This window comes from Thamnophis sirtalis, unplaced genomic scaffold (genome assembly GCF_051295495.1).
Source record: "Thamnophis sirtalis isolate CommonGarterSnake01/CBP01778 unplaced genomic scaffold, rThaSir2_p1.2 scaffold_12, whole genome shotgun sequence".
Lineage (NCBI taxonomy): Eukaryota > Metazoa > Chordata > Lepidosauria > Squamata > Natricidae > Thamnophis > Thamnophis sirtalis.
This window is the reverse complement of record NW_028261392.1, coordinates 47,572,655-47,590,023: the sequence shown is the minus strand read 5'-3', so window position 1 is coordinate 47,590,023 and position 17,369 is coordinate 47,572,655. Positions and strand designations below refer to the sequence as shown.

Below are 17,369 nucleotides of genomic sequence, written 5' to 3'. Positions count from 1 at the left end.
TAATAAGTAAGTTGATCTAATTTAGGGGTGTCAAACTTGTGTCGTCACTGCATCATCATGTGACGTATCGGAACTTCCCCCCCTTTGCTAAACTAGGTGGGGGTGAGGCCAGCGGGCCCGAGTTTTATACCCTGATCTAATTCCTCCCAGAAGCTACAGTTTATATACATGCACACACACACACACACACACACACACACACACACACACACAAACACACACAAACACACACATACACCGTTTATCCTGTAAGCATAGATAGTAAAAACAAATCACATTTAGAAATCCGACAGTACAGAGATGAAATGCCTTCCATTAAGGATGAGGGGAAGGGTGAGTTGGGTTCAGACAGCAACTTTTTCTGGGCAAAAACAACAATTATATATCTAAACTATAAGATACTAAGCCAAGGGTTTTTTGCAATCATAGTAATGATGCACAGACGGTGATTAGCTAGACCACTTACAGGTAGATAAGCTCAGCTCATTTTCCTCATAAAGGAAAGCAGAAAAGTGACCTCATAAAGGAAGACGGGGTATGGGTCTAAGGAGGTCCAAGGGACTATGTCCAGAAGTGGAATCATTAAAGAAAAAGATAGAAGAAGCTGAGAAAAAAAAAGTTGGAGGGAAGTCACAGGGCTGACTCTTCTAAGGTGAGGAATGCTAAAGTTCACATATTCATTTGATGCAGCTAACCGGAACTTTGGCATTAGGCCTTCTAGTGGTGTTATATTGTCTAAGTCTGTTTTTAAAACCTCCCAGTTCTCATCTCAGAAAATGTGATAGGTCAGATGATAACTAGCTCTATCATTGACAGGATGCTGGGGAAATATTAACTCTATGTAAAAGCCTTTCAAAAGAAAATCATAAAATGCTTACAGGTAATTATCTTTCTCCAGAAGTTAATCATTCACTTTTGCTTACTTGGCTTTAAAACACACACCCCCTTTAGATTTTGTCCCTTTGCTGGATTAAAACTATAAAATGCCCTGTGAATAGGTTTCTTCCTCTTTTTCTATAGCCAAGCACTGGATAAATACTAATGAAACAAGCACTGATCAGGAAGCCTTCTTCAAGGAGCTTTACCCATCCAGCATTTTTTGACCTAAAAGGAAATATGTTATCCTGGCTCTGCTTTACTTGGAGCCTTGTTGTTCTGGCTGGGGCCCAGGATGTGACCCAGCAGGCTGCAGAGTTTTTAAAGCAATTTGATGCCCGTGCAGATGATCTGTATTATGCTGCATCCATCGCTTCATGGAATTATAATACCAACCTGACAGAAGAAAATGCCAAAATAATGGTGGGTACTGATGACGACTATTTGCTGTTTATTTAATAAATAAATGGGATTGTAAAAGAGGATATTAAAATTATCTGGAATGGTGACTGAAATAAAAAGCTAAGGATCAATAAGGAATAAATTAAAATGGTATATGCTAAACTTAACAGCATCATAAAACCTACCTGAGGTTTACCTGAATTACAATTGAAGGCTAATTCCAATAAATGTGGAAAAACAGTGTTTTGCTAAAAATGAATAACTAAGGCATTGATTACTTCAGATAGAACTGCATGATTATCTAGACCAGATTTTGTAAAACAGATGGAAGGATTTCAATTATAAAGCACTGTTATGCCTTTGTCTGACCCCTCATGGCTGAAATCAGAGACAATCTAGAAATGTTAGTTGTGACATTTCTCCTAAAATATTTAAGAATCATGCTGTACTAATTTTATTTTAGTCTACTGTTTTCAGTAAAATTTACACAGCAATATGATGTGATCCTCTTTCTACCTCACACAATTAATTCATGTGAATATTCAAATATCCTAACTTGTCTTAACATATTTTAGCAAAAGCAAAATCGGTGACCCAACTGAAGAAAAACAGATGCTTCTCCCACACTGACTGTTGTATATCCCAACAGCTTTAGTCACCACACTATAAAAAAGATGTTGAGACTCTAGAAAAAGTGCAGGGAAGTGGAACCAGGATGATTAGGGGACTGGAGACTAAAACATATGAAAAACAGTTACAGGAACTGGGCATGGCTAGTCTAGTGGAGAAAAGGATCAGGGGAGATATGATAACAGTGTTCCAATATTTGAGGGACTGTCACAGAGAGGAAGGGGTCAAGCTATTTTCCAAGGCACCTGAAGGCCAGAGAAGGAATGGATGGAAACTGATCAAGGAGAAATTCAACCTAGAAATAAGGAGAAATTTTCAACCAATGGAACAGCTTACCTTCGGACGTCGTGGGTCCTTCATCACTGAAGGCTTTCAAGAAGATACTGGACTGCCATTTGTGAGAAATGGTGTAGGGCAGGGGTGTCAAACTCGTGTCATCACAGCAGTGTCACTTGATATATCAAGTGAAGGGGACTTTTTCCCCCTTCACTGAACCAAGTGGGGCAGGGCCAGCACATGATGCATCCGGCCAATGGGCCACAAGTTTGACACCCTTGGTGTAGGGTTTCCTGCTTGGATGGTGGGTTGGACTAGATGACCTACAAGGTCCCTTCCAACTCTGTTAATCTAATCTAAAAATCTAATGTGTGATGGGAGGGAGATTTTCTTTTGTGCTGTTGGGATATACAGCAACCAGAGTGGGAGAAGCATTTGTTTTTCTTCAGTTTGGGTCACTGTTTTTGCTTTTGCTAAAATATTTTAAGAAAATATTAGTTAGGATATTTGAATATTCACATGAATATTCACATAAATTAATTATGCTAGGTAGAAAGAGGGTCACATCATGGAAGAAGGAAGGAATCCACTGGAACTACAGCTATTCTATCTAAAACCATAATTGATTCTATTTATTTATAAGTTCATATTCCTGTTTTATTGATATTAACAATCCCAATAGCTTTCTATAGGTGTAACAAGCTTAAAGATATTCCATTTTGCCCTATTCTGATTCCCTCCTACTGATAGCATTTTATTGCTGTGCTCTGCCAGTACTTTTTGAGGGCAGTATACAGATCAAGTGGGAGACGGAAGTCGAAACACCTCTCAGGTTACAGTCCAGTTCAGGTGTATCAAATGAAGGAACAAAAGTAGGCAATGCTTCCTAATGTTATAAAAAAATTTCTAACGACTAGCTAAAAGAAAAAAAATCTGTTCATACCTCAGAAATACTCATCCAATGAGGAAATATGAGTTTTGCTAACTTGTGCCTTAAATTTTGTATCTTGAGAATTTTGTAATATCCATCATAAAATTTAAATTTGAGTAAGCAGATTTCCAGCCTATTTTAGCTATTTTGTTTTATTTTTATTGGAATTATGAGGCTTAACTAGGTGACATGTGTTACATCTCATATGTTGCCCCACTTCTTGACACTTGGTCATAGACTGAATATGGTTTTTGTTGGAGGGGCGGGGAGAAGAAGAATGTACATCTTGTACATTTTCAAAAAACAGCAGATTTATGCAAATGTTTTTAAATTGTAAATCTAGACATACAACTGGCAGGGCAGAAATCTACTCTGCAAACCTGGCCATGAAACAGATTTGCATCAACTTTCAAATCCTGAATGTGTTGCATGTAATTAAAAAGAGACAGGAAAGGGGGGGGGGAGTTCTGAATCCTCAGTTCAGTTCTCAATGAGCCTGATAGAAAAACTCAAAATTCTAATAATTTTTTTTCAGCATGAGAAAGACAACATATTCTCCAAGTTTTATGAAGAAGCCTCCAAGAATGCTAGCATGTACAATGTGAATCAGATTACTAATGAAACCATCAGGCTTCAGCTTCATTTGCTCCAGAATGTACCAACAAATTCATCTACAAAAGACCAAGTATGTTGCCAAATGTCACAGACCACTTCTATGCTAAATTAAACTCAGGTGTTATGTACCAAATGATTTCTGTTCTTCCTTCATTCCCGTGAAGCATATATAGTAGTATAAATGATAGCAGCAGCAGAATCACCCCAAATTAATCCATGCAGGATGAAAGCTTCTTCTTGAATGTTATGGACTATAATCTACCACACTGTGGAGTGCGGGTTGGTAGATAGATGTTCGCCCTTATCTTGTATCTGTCTTTGCTGCCCCTGCTGAGTTTTGAATAAAAGAAGTACTGTTTTATGCTTCTTTCCAACAAAGCTTCTTCTCATTTAAATTACAGCTGGATACTGTTTTACGTAAAATGAGTACCATGTACAGCACTGGGACTGTGTGCAAGCAAGATGATCCTTTTAATTGTTTGCCCTTAGAACCAGGTAAGATATATAAACAAGTACTGGTATCTTTTATCAGGTTATCTGAGGGACCGTCTCTCTCTGATTACATCAGCCTACCTCATCAGGTCTGTCAAACCATGGGGTTATATCTGGTGGGTCCCAGGAGATGAGCCTACTCTGCCGTGGTGTCTGCCATGTGGAATCTTCTCCTGGAAGTGAAATTAGCTGCGTCCCTCTTAACATTCCACACATACCTCAAGGCACTGTAGTCTGGTCCATGGATCTCTGGGACTAGGGAGATTTTGTAATCTCCCTAGTCCCACAGATCCCTGAATCCGATTTTGCAATGGCTCCCTTACTGTAGTTAATATCATTCTCTCCTGTTTCTTGTGCCTTCTTTATAGTTAAATTTTAATTGTGACTTTTTATGTATTTATATTACTTTATTGATAAATAAACAAAGTAACTTTCATATCAGATGAAAAGCTGCACACATAATAGTAAATAAATAAATATTCCACAATCTTCAGCTTGTACATTAATTGTTAAATTGAATTTAACACTAAATTTGTTTGGATATTTTTGTTTATTATAGCCCCTGTTTCTTAATGGCACTATTGGCATTATGTTTCATGTTAAACTAAAATAATCCAATTGGATTTGTGTGTGTGTGAGCGCACAGACACACATATGTATACATATACAGTTACATACCCATTGTATTAATCTCATTTAGATAAGCAGCATTTTTCAAAGTGTGCAGAAAGAATAAGAAGTAGCAAGAAAAACAAATTAAATGTAGAAATTTTATGAGAAGATATAAAAATAAAGGGAATCTAAGAGGCCTTTCCCTCAATTTATTTATTTGATTAGAATTCATGCATACAGGAATAGATTATCAACTGTATCTTATATATTCAGTCGGGTCAAATGCAGGGAAAGGAACTGTGCATTTCATCAATGATCTATCTGAACACAGCATTGTACATGTTACAAGCATAAAAACATCATTTGAGGCTCTTTTTTCTGAAGTATTTGAACAATTGGGATTCCACCGCTAATACTAATATGGCAATCCACATTTTAAGTCATGCTCAGGATGATTGTTAGGAAGGCTGAAAAATGTTCATACTAGAATTAGAAAAAGAGGATGGGGTATGATTGTAGGACAAAGAGGAACTTCTAAATCAGTGGCTCCAACCAGGTGACAAGTGGCCAAACTGCCAGAGATCCTTGCTTTTCAGTTGCCAGTAGTAACTGTCAGATTTGTATGAAATAAGACAATATCCATTTATAATATGCTGGTGAACAAATATGCAGACCTAGTAAGAGTCACTGGGACCTGGTTAGACTAATTTCAGGTCTGTCCTTTCAGATTTCAGAGACAGGATCAGGTGTTAGTATCAAAGTTTAGGAAGTGGGTAACTGGTAATTCTTGGGATTCGAGCAATTATGAGAAGCACTGCTCCAAGAGAGGGGGGAGTTGGGGGGTGTTGTGGCCCAACAGAGGCAGGCTGAGCCAACAGCTCAGCCAACCGCTGTTGGGCCACAACACCCCCCAACTGCTGTTGGTGGAATATGAAAGTGATGAACATTATGGGACTGCCCTGGAGGCTAAGGAATACTCTGGGGGGTGTTTGGAGTCACAGCAGGGTCTAGAGAGGCCTGTTGGCCATCAGATGGCATCTGAGTCAGGGAGCAGTGAGGAAGAGCAGAGGGAGGCTGTCCCTGACGTGTGTATGCGTAGGGCTGTGAGGAGAAGGGAGCAGCTTTGGAAAAAAGAGTCACAGAAGGAAATAGGAACAAGTGGCTACTGATTGGCCCCTCCCGGAGAGCTTGGGGCAACGGGAGGGGAATTTTGCAGGAAACAACAATTTACTGATCCAGTAAATTTACTGAGCCGTAGAGAAAGATTGGGAGAATTTCATGAGTTCAAGCCTTGTTTCATAGAGATAGCTTTCTGGGCTCCCAGCCAAGGGGTTGCTTATCTCCCTCCTTAGTTGTGGCAGACAGCTAAGTCTGCGTCCGTATATATTGTAGAGCAGTGGTCCCCAACCTTTTTATCGCCGCGGACCAGTCAGCCTTTGATAATTTTACCGTGGCCCGCTGAGCGTGCGCAGGGGTGGGGGGGCGTTGTTCTGCAGCGATCATGGCCCCCAGCCATTAATGTCTAAACTGCTGCAAGATATACTTAAATATTGATAAAATGTGAGAGGGTGTACTCACTTCTGTGATATCTATCCATCCATGTCTGTCTCTGTCTCTGTCTCTCTCTGTGTATGTATGTGTGTATGCGTGTATGTGTATATATCCTCTATCTATCTATCATCTATCTATCTATTTATCTATTTATCCATCCATCCATCCATCCATCCATCCATCCCTCTCTATCTATCAATCACCTATCCACCATCTATCTATCTATTCTAGCTGGCTGGGCAATTTGGGGAGTTGAAGTCCAAAAGTGTTAAAGTTGCTGAGATTGAGAAATGAGGACGAAACAAAAGGGAAGAGAATGAAACAAGGTCGTAGAGAGAGATTGCAAAATGAAAGGGCAACTTCTCTTTTTATTTCCTTCCACCCCCACCACCCCCACCACCCGCACCGTGCCTCTCTGGCAATTGGCTGCCCAGGAGGTGGGGAGGGGAAGATGTTTCACAGACAGCTGCCACCCGCCCATCTCTCTCTCTCTCTCTCTCTCTCCCCGCCTCCCCATCTGAAGGAAGGAAACAAACCCCATCACGTTCCTATCTGTGAAAGCTCCCCGCTCCCTTCCTGGGCAGCCAATTGCCAGAGAGGCAGTGTGTGTGGGGGGGAGGGGGTTGGCAGCCCGCGACGCGCCTAGTCCGCTGTGGAACGCGCTGCCACCCGCCCAGCGCTCGCTCTCTCGCTCTCTCTCTCTCTCCCCCCCCCCTCCAATCTCCCGCTTCTGCTTCAACCGGCCAGCAACTTGTCCCCGCTTGCCCGGGGACTGGGCTCTGATTGGCTGGCGGGGAGAAAGCCTCGCCAGGGAAGGAGGCGAGGACTCCGCGGTGACGTCATGGGGACAGCACCCCCAGGTAGCGGCGAACCGAACGCGCTCCGTCTCCACGGGCTACCAAGGTGGCCGGGCGGGCGGCCGGGGTGGGAGTGGGGTTTGGACCGGAGAGGCGGCTCTTGGGTTCGAGTCCCGGGGTTGATCTCAGGTGTGGGTGAAGAGGCAGCAGCGATCATGGCCCCCGGCCGCTGCGCGGCCCGGTGCCAGGTACTCCACGGCCCGGCACCGGTCCGCGGACCGGGGGTTGGGGACCACTGTTGTAGAGGCTTGGGACAGAACAGTTTGTTTCCTGCCTTCTAAAACAGATTTAAATATAATTTAAAATTGGAGCAGCTTAATGCAGAAAATGTACAGCTCATGCAACAGATAGCTGTGCTGGCTGCCCAGGTGGCTCAGCTCCAAGTTCACACTGTTCCACCACCGCCTCGGAGGAAATGCCTGGTTGCAGTGCCTGATAAATTCAATGGCAACCAAGCCATGTTTCCGGCTTTTTTGGGACAATGCCAGCTGTTTATCAGCTTGTGAGCAGAGGATTTCCCCACTGATTGAGATAAAATGGGGTTTATGATTAGCCATCTCTCCAGCTCCGCAGCTCGTTGGGCTACCCCACTGCTGGTCCAGGCTAGCCCTTTGCTGGATGACTTCCGGGGGTTCTGTGACTACCTCAGGTTAATGTATGAGGACCCCATTAAGACAGAGACGGCTACCCGATGTCTGAAAACTCTGAAGCAGGGCCGGCGTTCCTTGCAAGAATACATCAGCGAGTTTAGGCTACTTAGCCAGGATTTGGCTTGGAATGAGGCAGCCCTCATGGACACATTTCAGGTTGGGTTGTCGGAAGAATTGCAGAATGAGCTGGTGCATGTAGATAGGCCACCGAATTTCAACACACTGGTCCATCAGTGTCTTCGGATTGATGCTCGGTTGCAGAGGCGGGGAAGTCGCCGCACATCCCAGAAGAACAGCGTGGTTCTGGCCATGCCTGAGACTCCAATTCCACGGGAGGAGCCCATGGAATTATATGCAACCAAACCCCGCTTGTCGATAACTGAGAAAAACCGATGGCACTCAGGGGGTTGTGTTTTTATTGTGGGGAACCTGAGCACATGGTAGCCTTTTGCCCCAAGAAGATATGAGGGGCGTCAGTTACTGGACCTACCCCACAGCCCCAGAACATTTTGTCGGGAAACGCCCCCAAGCCTGATCTAAGGGAGACCTTGGGTCGGGTGCACACCAATTCAGAGCCATGCTCAGAGACAGTAACTTGTGGGCCTCCCCAACACCTGATCCTGGCATCACAAATAGTCCTGTACAGTAGTCCGCAGGGGATTCCGGCACATGTTCTGATCAACTCTGAGGCTACAACAAACTTCATGGATGAGGTGTTTGCGACCAAGTATGCAGCCCCTCAGTGTCCGGTAGATCCTCCAAAGCTTGTGGAGACCATTGACAGCCGGGTGCTTCTGTCTGGGCCTATCAAGGCCGCCATACAACCCTTGCACCTGGTCATCGGGGCTCATGAGGAAGCCATCCAGTTCTACATTACCTCTGGCTTGCATTTCCCCCGTGGTCTTGGGCTTGGCTTGGCTTCGGGCACACAATCCACAGATCTATGGTCCCAGAACCTTGTCACTTTTCCAGCCTTGCAATGTGTGGACCACATCTGTCAAGTCTGTGCAGGCCAGTTGCTGAGTCCACCCGAGGTGTCCTTGCCTTCTGACATAGGAGATTTTGCAGGCCTGTTCAGTGAACAACAAGCATACCAATTGCCACTGCACCACCCATATGATTGCCCCATCGATTTGATTCCGGAGGTGCCATTCCCCGTGGGTCGTTTGTATTCAATGTCAGATCCGGAGTTGGCCGCATTGCAGGACTTTTTGGACAAAAACCTAGCTTGGAGTTTTATCCGACCCTCATCTTTGCCACTGTCTGCACTGGTCTTGTTCGTCAAAAAGAATACTGGAGATTTGAAACTATGTTGTGACTACTGTAAACCTAATTCTATCATGGTGCGCAATCAATATCCTCTGCCCCTTATTCCTGAATTGTTGGAGTGGCTCAGAGAGGCTACAGTTTTCACAAAATTGGATCTGCTTGGAGCTTATAATTCATTCATCCCCTCCATCTCCATTCATCCCCATCCGGATCCGGCCCGGGGATGAATGGAAGACGGCATTCGGCACCAGGTATGGGCATTTTGAGAATATGTTCATGCCTTTTCGGCTGACCAATGCCCCTGCCGTCTTCCAACATTTTATGAACGACATCTTCTGGAACCTTTTGGACCAGTTTGTCGTTATTTATCTAGATGACATTCTAATTTACTTGTCCTCCTGGGAGAGTCATTGGCAGCACCTACGCTTGGTCCTACAATGGCTCCATGAGAATTGCTTGTATGAGAAACTGGAGAAGTGCCAGTTTTGGCAGTCCACCATTGAGTTCCTGGGGCATCGTATCTCTCCTGAAGGCATTGTGATGGAGCCGGGCAAGGTTGAGTCTTTGCGTAGTTGGCAACCTTCTTGGCAAGTGAAGGATGTCCAGTGACTCCTCGGGTTTGCCAACTATTATCAGACCTTTATCCCCGGCTTTGCTTTCCTGACTGCGCCCCTTACTTGGTTCCTTCAGAAGAAAGTTCTGTTCACTGGAGTGCCCCTGAGCAACAAGCGTTCCAGGCCTTGATGCAGGCCTTCATGAAAGAGCCCATCTTACAGCATCCTGACCCCCACTGTCTGTTTGTAGTAGAGCCGGATGCATCAGATATCGCTGTTGGAGCGGTATTACTTCAGGCTCACACCTCCGGTGGTACCCTCTTCCCTTGTGCTTATTATTCGCGGAAACTCAATTCTTCCAAGCACAATTATACCATTTGGGAGAAGAAGTTACTAGTCATTAAGGTGGTGTTTGAGGCCTGGAGGCATCATTTAGAGGGGGCCAGACATCAAATTGAAGTCTTGGCAGACCATAGAAATTTGGAATTTTTGAAGACTGCACAAAAATTGAATCAGCACCAGATTCAGTGGTCCCTCTTCTTTGCATGGTTCAATTTCTGCGTGACATACATCCCCAGTGTGCGCAACCAAAGGGCAGATGCATTCTCACAGAAACCCGAATATTCTTGTACCAAAGACCAGATTCCACCCTGGATAGTTTTGCCCATAGAGTCCTTCTCCGCAGTTCAGGAGCCTGTGGACTTATGGTCTCAGATACAGGAAGCACAGCAGCATGACGATTGGGTGGAACAACGGAAGGCAGAGATGGGGCCTGCTTCCCCATGGACATTCACCAATGAACTCTTGAGGTACCATGATAATCCTGCGGCGGGGCACTTTGGCTTCTTCAGGACCTTGAACCTGGTCTCCTGTACCTTCTGGTGACCCCGATTATGACATGATGTACAATCTTACATCACGTCTTGTGTATGGTGTCGTCAGGTCAAGTCAGTGACGGGAGCACCTCCAGGGCTGCTCCAGCCATTGCCAACACCAAAGAGACCCTGGAGGGCCATTTCTATGGACTTCTTGACGGACTTGCCTCCGTCTTCTGGATTTACCATGGTGTTCGTAGTGGTAGATATGCTGCGAACATGGCGCATTTTATCAGGTGTTGGGGATTACCGACAACCCGCAACACCACCCGCATGTTTATCCAACATGTTTTCAGGCTGCACAGCCTACCTGACAGAGTCATGTTGGACAGAGGAACGCAATTTACAGCCCAGTTTTAAAAAGGGCTGATGAAGGTCTTGGATGTAAAAATCTGCTTGTCCTGGTGCACCATCCAGAAACCGATGGAGGGACGGAGAAAGTGGTCAGGATCTTGGAGCAGTACCTGCACTGTTTTGTGAACCAGCAGCAAAATGATTGGGTGGACTACCTGGCAGTGGCAGAGTTTGCGTTCAATAACTCACAGCACACATCCACGCAAACGACGCCCTTCTTGACCAATGTAGGGTATCATCCTCGTTTTTTCCCCTCACACGAATCGACTCACCGGTCCCCGCAGCTAAGGACTTTCTGTTGGAACTGCAGGCGATCCATCAAGTGGTGCGACAATATCTGGATAAAGTCAAGGAGGACTACAAGAGAGTCGCGGACAGGTCTTGGTGACTGTGAGGGATCGAGCGTGGCTGTCCACTAGACACCTTCCATCAAACCGGCCAGTCAAGAAATTAGACCACCGTTACCTTGGCCCATTTCCTGTTGAAGCAGTCATCAATCCGGTCGCCTATCGCCTGACATTGCCATGTTCAATGCGAGTCCATCTGGTCTTTCATTGATCTCTTCTTGTTCCTGAATGGCCAGTTTGTCCTCTTCGCCAACCAGATCATCCCCAGCCAGAACCTCATGATGAAGAGGAGCCACCTGAGTACAAAGTTGCCAGTATCCGGGATTCCCAATGGCTGAAAGGATGGTTCCAATATTTGATTGAATGGAAGGGCTATGGGCCAGAGGATTTTACCTAGGAGGATGCGATCTCCGTGCACGCACCTGCTTTGGTGCAGGCTTTCCATGATCAATTCCCATCTAGGCCACACCCTGACCATCATACCTGGGGGAGGGATAGTGTTGAGAGAGATTTGAGATTTATTAGCTTTATATGTCGCCCTTCTCCCAAGGACTCAGGGCGATGTACAACAATTAAAAGAAACACATAATACAAAAGTTAAAAAAAATTAAATGGAATATCCCAAACCCAATTAAAATTGGCAATACATTTTTTTTAAAAAAATTAAAATTAAAATTAACAGTGATCAATAAGTTATTTTGTTTTGTTCAGGCCAGGCTGGCTTGCTGTTGTGGCCCAGCAGTGGCTGGCTGAGCTGTTGGTGGAATCTGAAAGCGATTAACACTATGGGACTGCCCTGGAGGCTGAGGAAGACTCTGGGGGGTGTTTGGAGTCAGAGCAGGGACTAGAGAGGCCTCTTGGCCACCAGGTGGCATCTGAGTCAGGGAGCACTGAGGAAGAGCAGAGCGAGGCTGTCCCTGACATGCGTATGCATAGGGCTGCGAGGAGGAGGGAGCAGCTTTGGAAAAAGAGTCACAGAAGGAAATAGGAACAGGTGGCTACTGATTGGCCCCTCCCAGAGAGCTTATAGGTGGGGTGACGGGAGGGAAATTTTGCAGGAAATAACAATTTACTGATCCAGTAAATTTACTGAGCCGTAGAGAAAGATTGGGAGAATTTCGTGAGTTCAAGCCTTGCTTCATAGCGATAGCTTTCTGGGCTCCCAGCCAAGGGGTTGCTTATCTCCTCCTTAGTTGTGGCAGACAGCCAAGTCTGCGTATATCGTAGAGACTTGGGACAGAACGGGGGGGGGGGGGTTGAGAGAACTGGACTGTATAAATAAATTCAGGTTGTTCCTTCTTAGCTATCCAGTAGAGGCTCACCAGGAGATCTTGGGTGCATCTCAGGCTGGAATAGGAGTACCCAAAATCTTAAGTGATTTCAATCTCCATGTCCCAGGGGAGAGTTTAGTGCACCTTGTAAATTCATAACCATGAAGTGATTACAGCCCCAAGTTACATGGATGAGCATGCACTGGATCTGGTCTTGACTTCAGAGCAGATGAGATATGATATGGAAGTGACTAGTAGCTCTGTTTAGTGTTATCTGGTCAGTAATGGGGAAAAATAGGCAAAATACAGCATCTGGAGATATGGTGTGTGTGTGTGTGAGAGAGAGAAAGAGAGAGAGAGAGAGAGAGAGATAATGATGAATTAGATGTCAATTGAATAGAGTCCACAGAATGTGCAAGGTAAGATGATCTATAAAATGATCTAATATTCTTTTGAGCTTGCATGGACTAAAGAAGTTGGCCAAACCCTGCGCAGTTGATTCAGATCTCTCAGGCAGACCTGTTAAGAATCCCTTCTCCATCCAAACTTCATAAGAGTCAGATAGTAGGAATTTTCTGTAGTAGCCCCTGTTTTATGAAATATGGTGCCCTAGTAGGTCAAATGGCACCTTCCCTTCTTGTATTCAGAAAAATTGGGAAAATCTTCCCTTTTAATGAGCTTTTAGCTACAAATGATTGACACACAGATGTGCCTCTATTTGTGTACATCTATTTTGTATTTCTAATTGATTTTTTGTATTATTTCTGGTTTGTTTCACTTTTCTGGATATCACCCCAAAGCAGGGGTGTCAAACTGGCAGCCTGCAGACTGGATGCGTCACGCACAGGCTACACCCACCCCAGTTCCGCAAAGGGGGAAAACATAGTGAAATATCATGTGATGGTAACATGAAGCAGCGAGTTTGACACCCATACACCAAAGCATAAGACTGGTGCTGTTAATGAGGAAACAAACAAACAAATAAATAATGGGAATTAACCTGATTTTATGGTGACAGGTTTGGATGACATAATGGAAAACAACTGGAGTTACTCAGAGAGGTTGTGGGCCTGGGAAGGCTGGAGAGCTGATGTTGGCAAGAAGATGAGGCCTTTATACGAAAGTTATGTTGAATTGAAAAATAAATACGCAAGACTGAGGGGTAAGTTACAATACCAAAGATTACCAGCATGAATATATTTTTCTCCTCTTGAAGATGATTATTTTTGAGTCTTTTCTATTTTATAAAGGTATTTTTTCATGAGCATTACTTCTTTAATATACATGGCTGATTGGGCAAAATGCTGCTAAAGTGGAATATTATGAATTTTCTTAAAACCAGCACCCTCAATTTGTTTTGTACCTCAACCCTCATTGCCCACAGTCAATGTTATGATGGAGAAGGATTTGGTAATATTAATTCATTGAAGTGGCATAATCTCTGCCTTAATAATCAACATAAGTGTACCCAGTTTGGGGGAAATTGGTCAATGAATATCTTACAATCCACCTTATGATGTTAATAGAGAAAGGAGAAAAAGGAATTATTGCTTGCACTAATAATTCATAGCTGACTTTTATATAGCTTATAATTTAATAAAAATCTTCAAAAAATTGAAAAGTGACATTAGCACTATAACTAGTGTGGAGTGTCCTCATTGACATCCTTCAGTCTCAAAAGACTATGGTATCATTCTCTGGAAAGAGGTCCTAATGCAGCATTCGGTGTGGCTAAAAAGTCCAGTTCGTGAATGACAATCCCTTCCACACTGAGGGCAGATACATTCTGTCCCTTGCCCATCCCCCAGATTTTGCTAGTTCCAGGACTGTCTCTTTGCCTCAGACTGCCGAATAAGTGTCTCTTTGAATTGGAGAATGCCATGCTGCATCTTTAGCCTCCAAGCTGAATGGTCAGAGGTCAAGTTTTCCCAGCTGATAATGTCTATTCCCAGGGCCTTTAGGTCCCTCTTGTGTAAATATTATTTTTGTATTTGCATGGTGAAGTTACATGCAAGTACATAAAGAATAGAGTTTTATACATTTCATTATTCTGACAAATTGATAGTTTGCCATTCAATTTACTGAAACTGTCTTTAGAAGTTGCAGTCTATTCAACATCCCAATGATTCAGAATATTCCCTTTCTTCTTTTTTTAGCTTGTTTAATTTGTACATGATGAAATTTAAGATAATGGTATTAACCATCCACCATTACTCTTTAATTCGTCAATCTGATGTATAACATTAACTATGAATTATTAGTTGTAATAAGGCTTGATTCTATATATTTGTTCTCCCCTACCCATAGTATTACAAAATGAGATGGTAAAATAATCACTATTCAATCTGCCCAACCTGGATGCATTCCAGTTGTGTGGATTTAAACTCCTAGAATTGTCAGCATTGGCCATAGTGGCTGGAGGATTTTAGGAGCATCCAAATTAAAGTAAATTATTTGTTATGACATTCGCCTTTCCCTTCCAGATGTGTGGCTACAGTTTCTACAAAAGCCAATTACTATTATTCTTCAGAAGATTTTAGCATGGCTAATATTAACTTAAAAATGCTCAAGAATCTGTGAAATATATTTTAATGTCATGATGAGTGACAGACATTGATTTTCCAGGCTATGCTGACTATGGTGATTATTGGAGAGCAAATTATGAAGTAGATCTTCCAAAGGAATATCAATACCAACGTGCACAGCTGATTACTGATGTGGAAAACACACTTCAGCAAGTAAGATTTAGCTTCAAATATTTTGCTTTACTGCACAAAGACAAAACCATTTTATGGCAATACACACAATTTCTCATATGGGCATTGCAGTTGATGAATAAATAAATAATTGATAAATAAATTAACCAGTGCTTGAGCTCTGAAAACAGCCTACCAGCATAAAATTTGCTGTGATTGTCACAATGGTAACAATTGGCTATTGGTGCAGTCCTTATTTACAATGTCCATAATACATTAGATTTTAGATTTATTGGGTTTTGATTGAATCATCCTGCATAACATCTTACCAGCCAGCAACAGAACATCTGATGCACTGGCATAAGAAAATGAGGCAACTTGACAGACGTAGACTACCATGAAATGACATTTTAACATTGGGTTCACCATTGAGGGGGAAAATCCATTATCACCATCTTTGTAGATTGTAGATATACTAGAGGTTGTTTTTTTTAATATATATTTCTCATAGTTTTATGAACAGTATAATAGAATTTGTAACTGGTGATACCGATAGGAGTAACAATACTAGCATAATTTAGTTCAAAGAGGGTCGAGTTCATGTACTGAAAGATTGTGATCCAGTCACCATATTTCCTAATAAGAAACTCTTTATTTATTTAGGAGCAAAATATTTTTTAAAGATTACCAGAATGGAAGAATTACTTTAGAGCAGAGCAGAGCAGAATAGAATAGAATAGAATAACAGAATTGGAAGGGAGCTTGTAAGTCATCTAGTCCAGTGTTTTTCAACCACTGTGCCGTCGCACACTAGTGTGCCGTGACATAGTGTAAGGTGTGCCGTGGGAAAAACACTTTATATATAGTCAATATAGGCACAGAGTTAATTTTTTTAAACATTTTCTAATGGTGGTGTGCCTCGTGATTTTTTTCATGAAAAAAGTGTGCCTTTGCACAAAAAAGGTTGAAAAACACTGATCTAGTCCAAGGGTTACCAACCTTTCGGACCTCAGGGACCACTAAATTCATAATTTTAAATTCCGTGAACCACTAATATAAGCTGCCTAATGACCAGCTAGGTGAGCGTGACTAGGTTGTCATGTGACTGGGTGGGCACAGCCAATTCAATGTCACTCACGTCAAGGGGCATCTTGCCAGCCTTTACTCGCCCCTCCCCTCCCACCAACTCCTTGCCTGCCTGCCGGTTCCTTAGACTCCCAACAGGAAGCAGTTGTTGCAGCCACCATGAGAAAGAGTTGGCAAAACAGCTGGCTCAGTTCAAATTGGATCTGACCAAGAAGGAGACTCAGCAGAAGCACCTCACTGAGGACTACGAATATAGGCTTTCCACACAGAGGGAAGACCTGTGGAAGTACAAGGCCAGTTACCAGTGCCTGGAGGCTCAGAGGGCTAAGATGGTCAGCCAGTTCCAGGCCATGATGCAGTCCCACTGGAACAAGGCTCTCCGGCTTTTCGCCACCAGCGGCAATTCCCTCCCTCCCAAAGCCTCACACCAGAAGGTTGAAGCAGACCCCAAGTCAGAATTTCTCCCCCTCCAACCCGCTCAAAAAGACCTCGAAGGGGGAGACTCTCTGCAGTAACACAAAACATTCATTGCATGTATACGACCCAGGGGCCGCAGTTTGAGGACCATATAAATAGTGCAATATAAATAGTGCAATATAAAAAATGCAAATATTATTTCTGCAGCCACCAAAATTTTCTCATGGACCACCAGTGGTCCATGGATCACCAGTTGGTGACTGCTTATCTAGTCCAAGCCCCTGCTCAAACAGGATACACTTTACCATTTCTGACTGATGACTGTTTAGTGTGTTCTTGAAAGCTTCCAATGATGAAGCACCCACAACTTCTGAAGACAAGCTATTAATAAAACAATCATGATTTTCCCTTAATTAAATGCCTTTCTCTCTGTTGTTCTTTTTCAGATAATGCCTTTGTATAAGCATCTACATGCTTATGTACGGCGCCATCTGTACAAACACTATGGGCCAGAATTCATTAACCCAGAAGGAGCTATTCCTGCTCATTTACTTGGTATGAAAAAAACCATTTTAATAGCTACATTTATTGAATGGACCAAGGCACTT

The 17,369-nt window shown here is 43.3% G+C and overlaps 1 protein-coding gene across 2 annotated transcripts in view; it reads left to right on the top strand.

Annotated features, from left to right (window-relative positions):
• Window positions 1-970: 970 nt before the first annotated feature.
• The window catches only part of ACE2 (angiotensin converting enzyme 2), a 38,935-nt gene continuing 22,536 nt past the window's right edge, over window positions 971-17,369 (top strand). Inside the window, exons 1-6 of one of the 2 annotated variants that reach the window (XM_087726247.1) lie at window positions 971-1,299; window positions 3,651-3,800; window positions 4,132-4,225; window positions 13,581-13,724; window positions 15,188-15,300; window positions 17,208-17,316. In XM_087726247.1, coding sequence (XP_087582373.1) covers window positions 1,042-1,299; window positions 3,651-3,800; window positions 4,132-4,225; window positions 13,581-13,724; window positions 15,188-15,300; window positions 17,208-17,316 — 868 coding nt within the window. In that variant the 5' untranslated portion in view covers window positions 971-1,041. The remainder of the gene's footprint in view (window positions 1,300-3,650; window positions 3,801-4,131; window positions 4,226-13,580; window positions 13,725-15,187; window positions 15,301-17,207; window positions 17,317-17,369) is intronic. The other variant, XM_087726248.1, reaches the window with a different exon arrangement.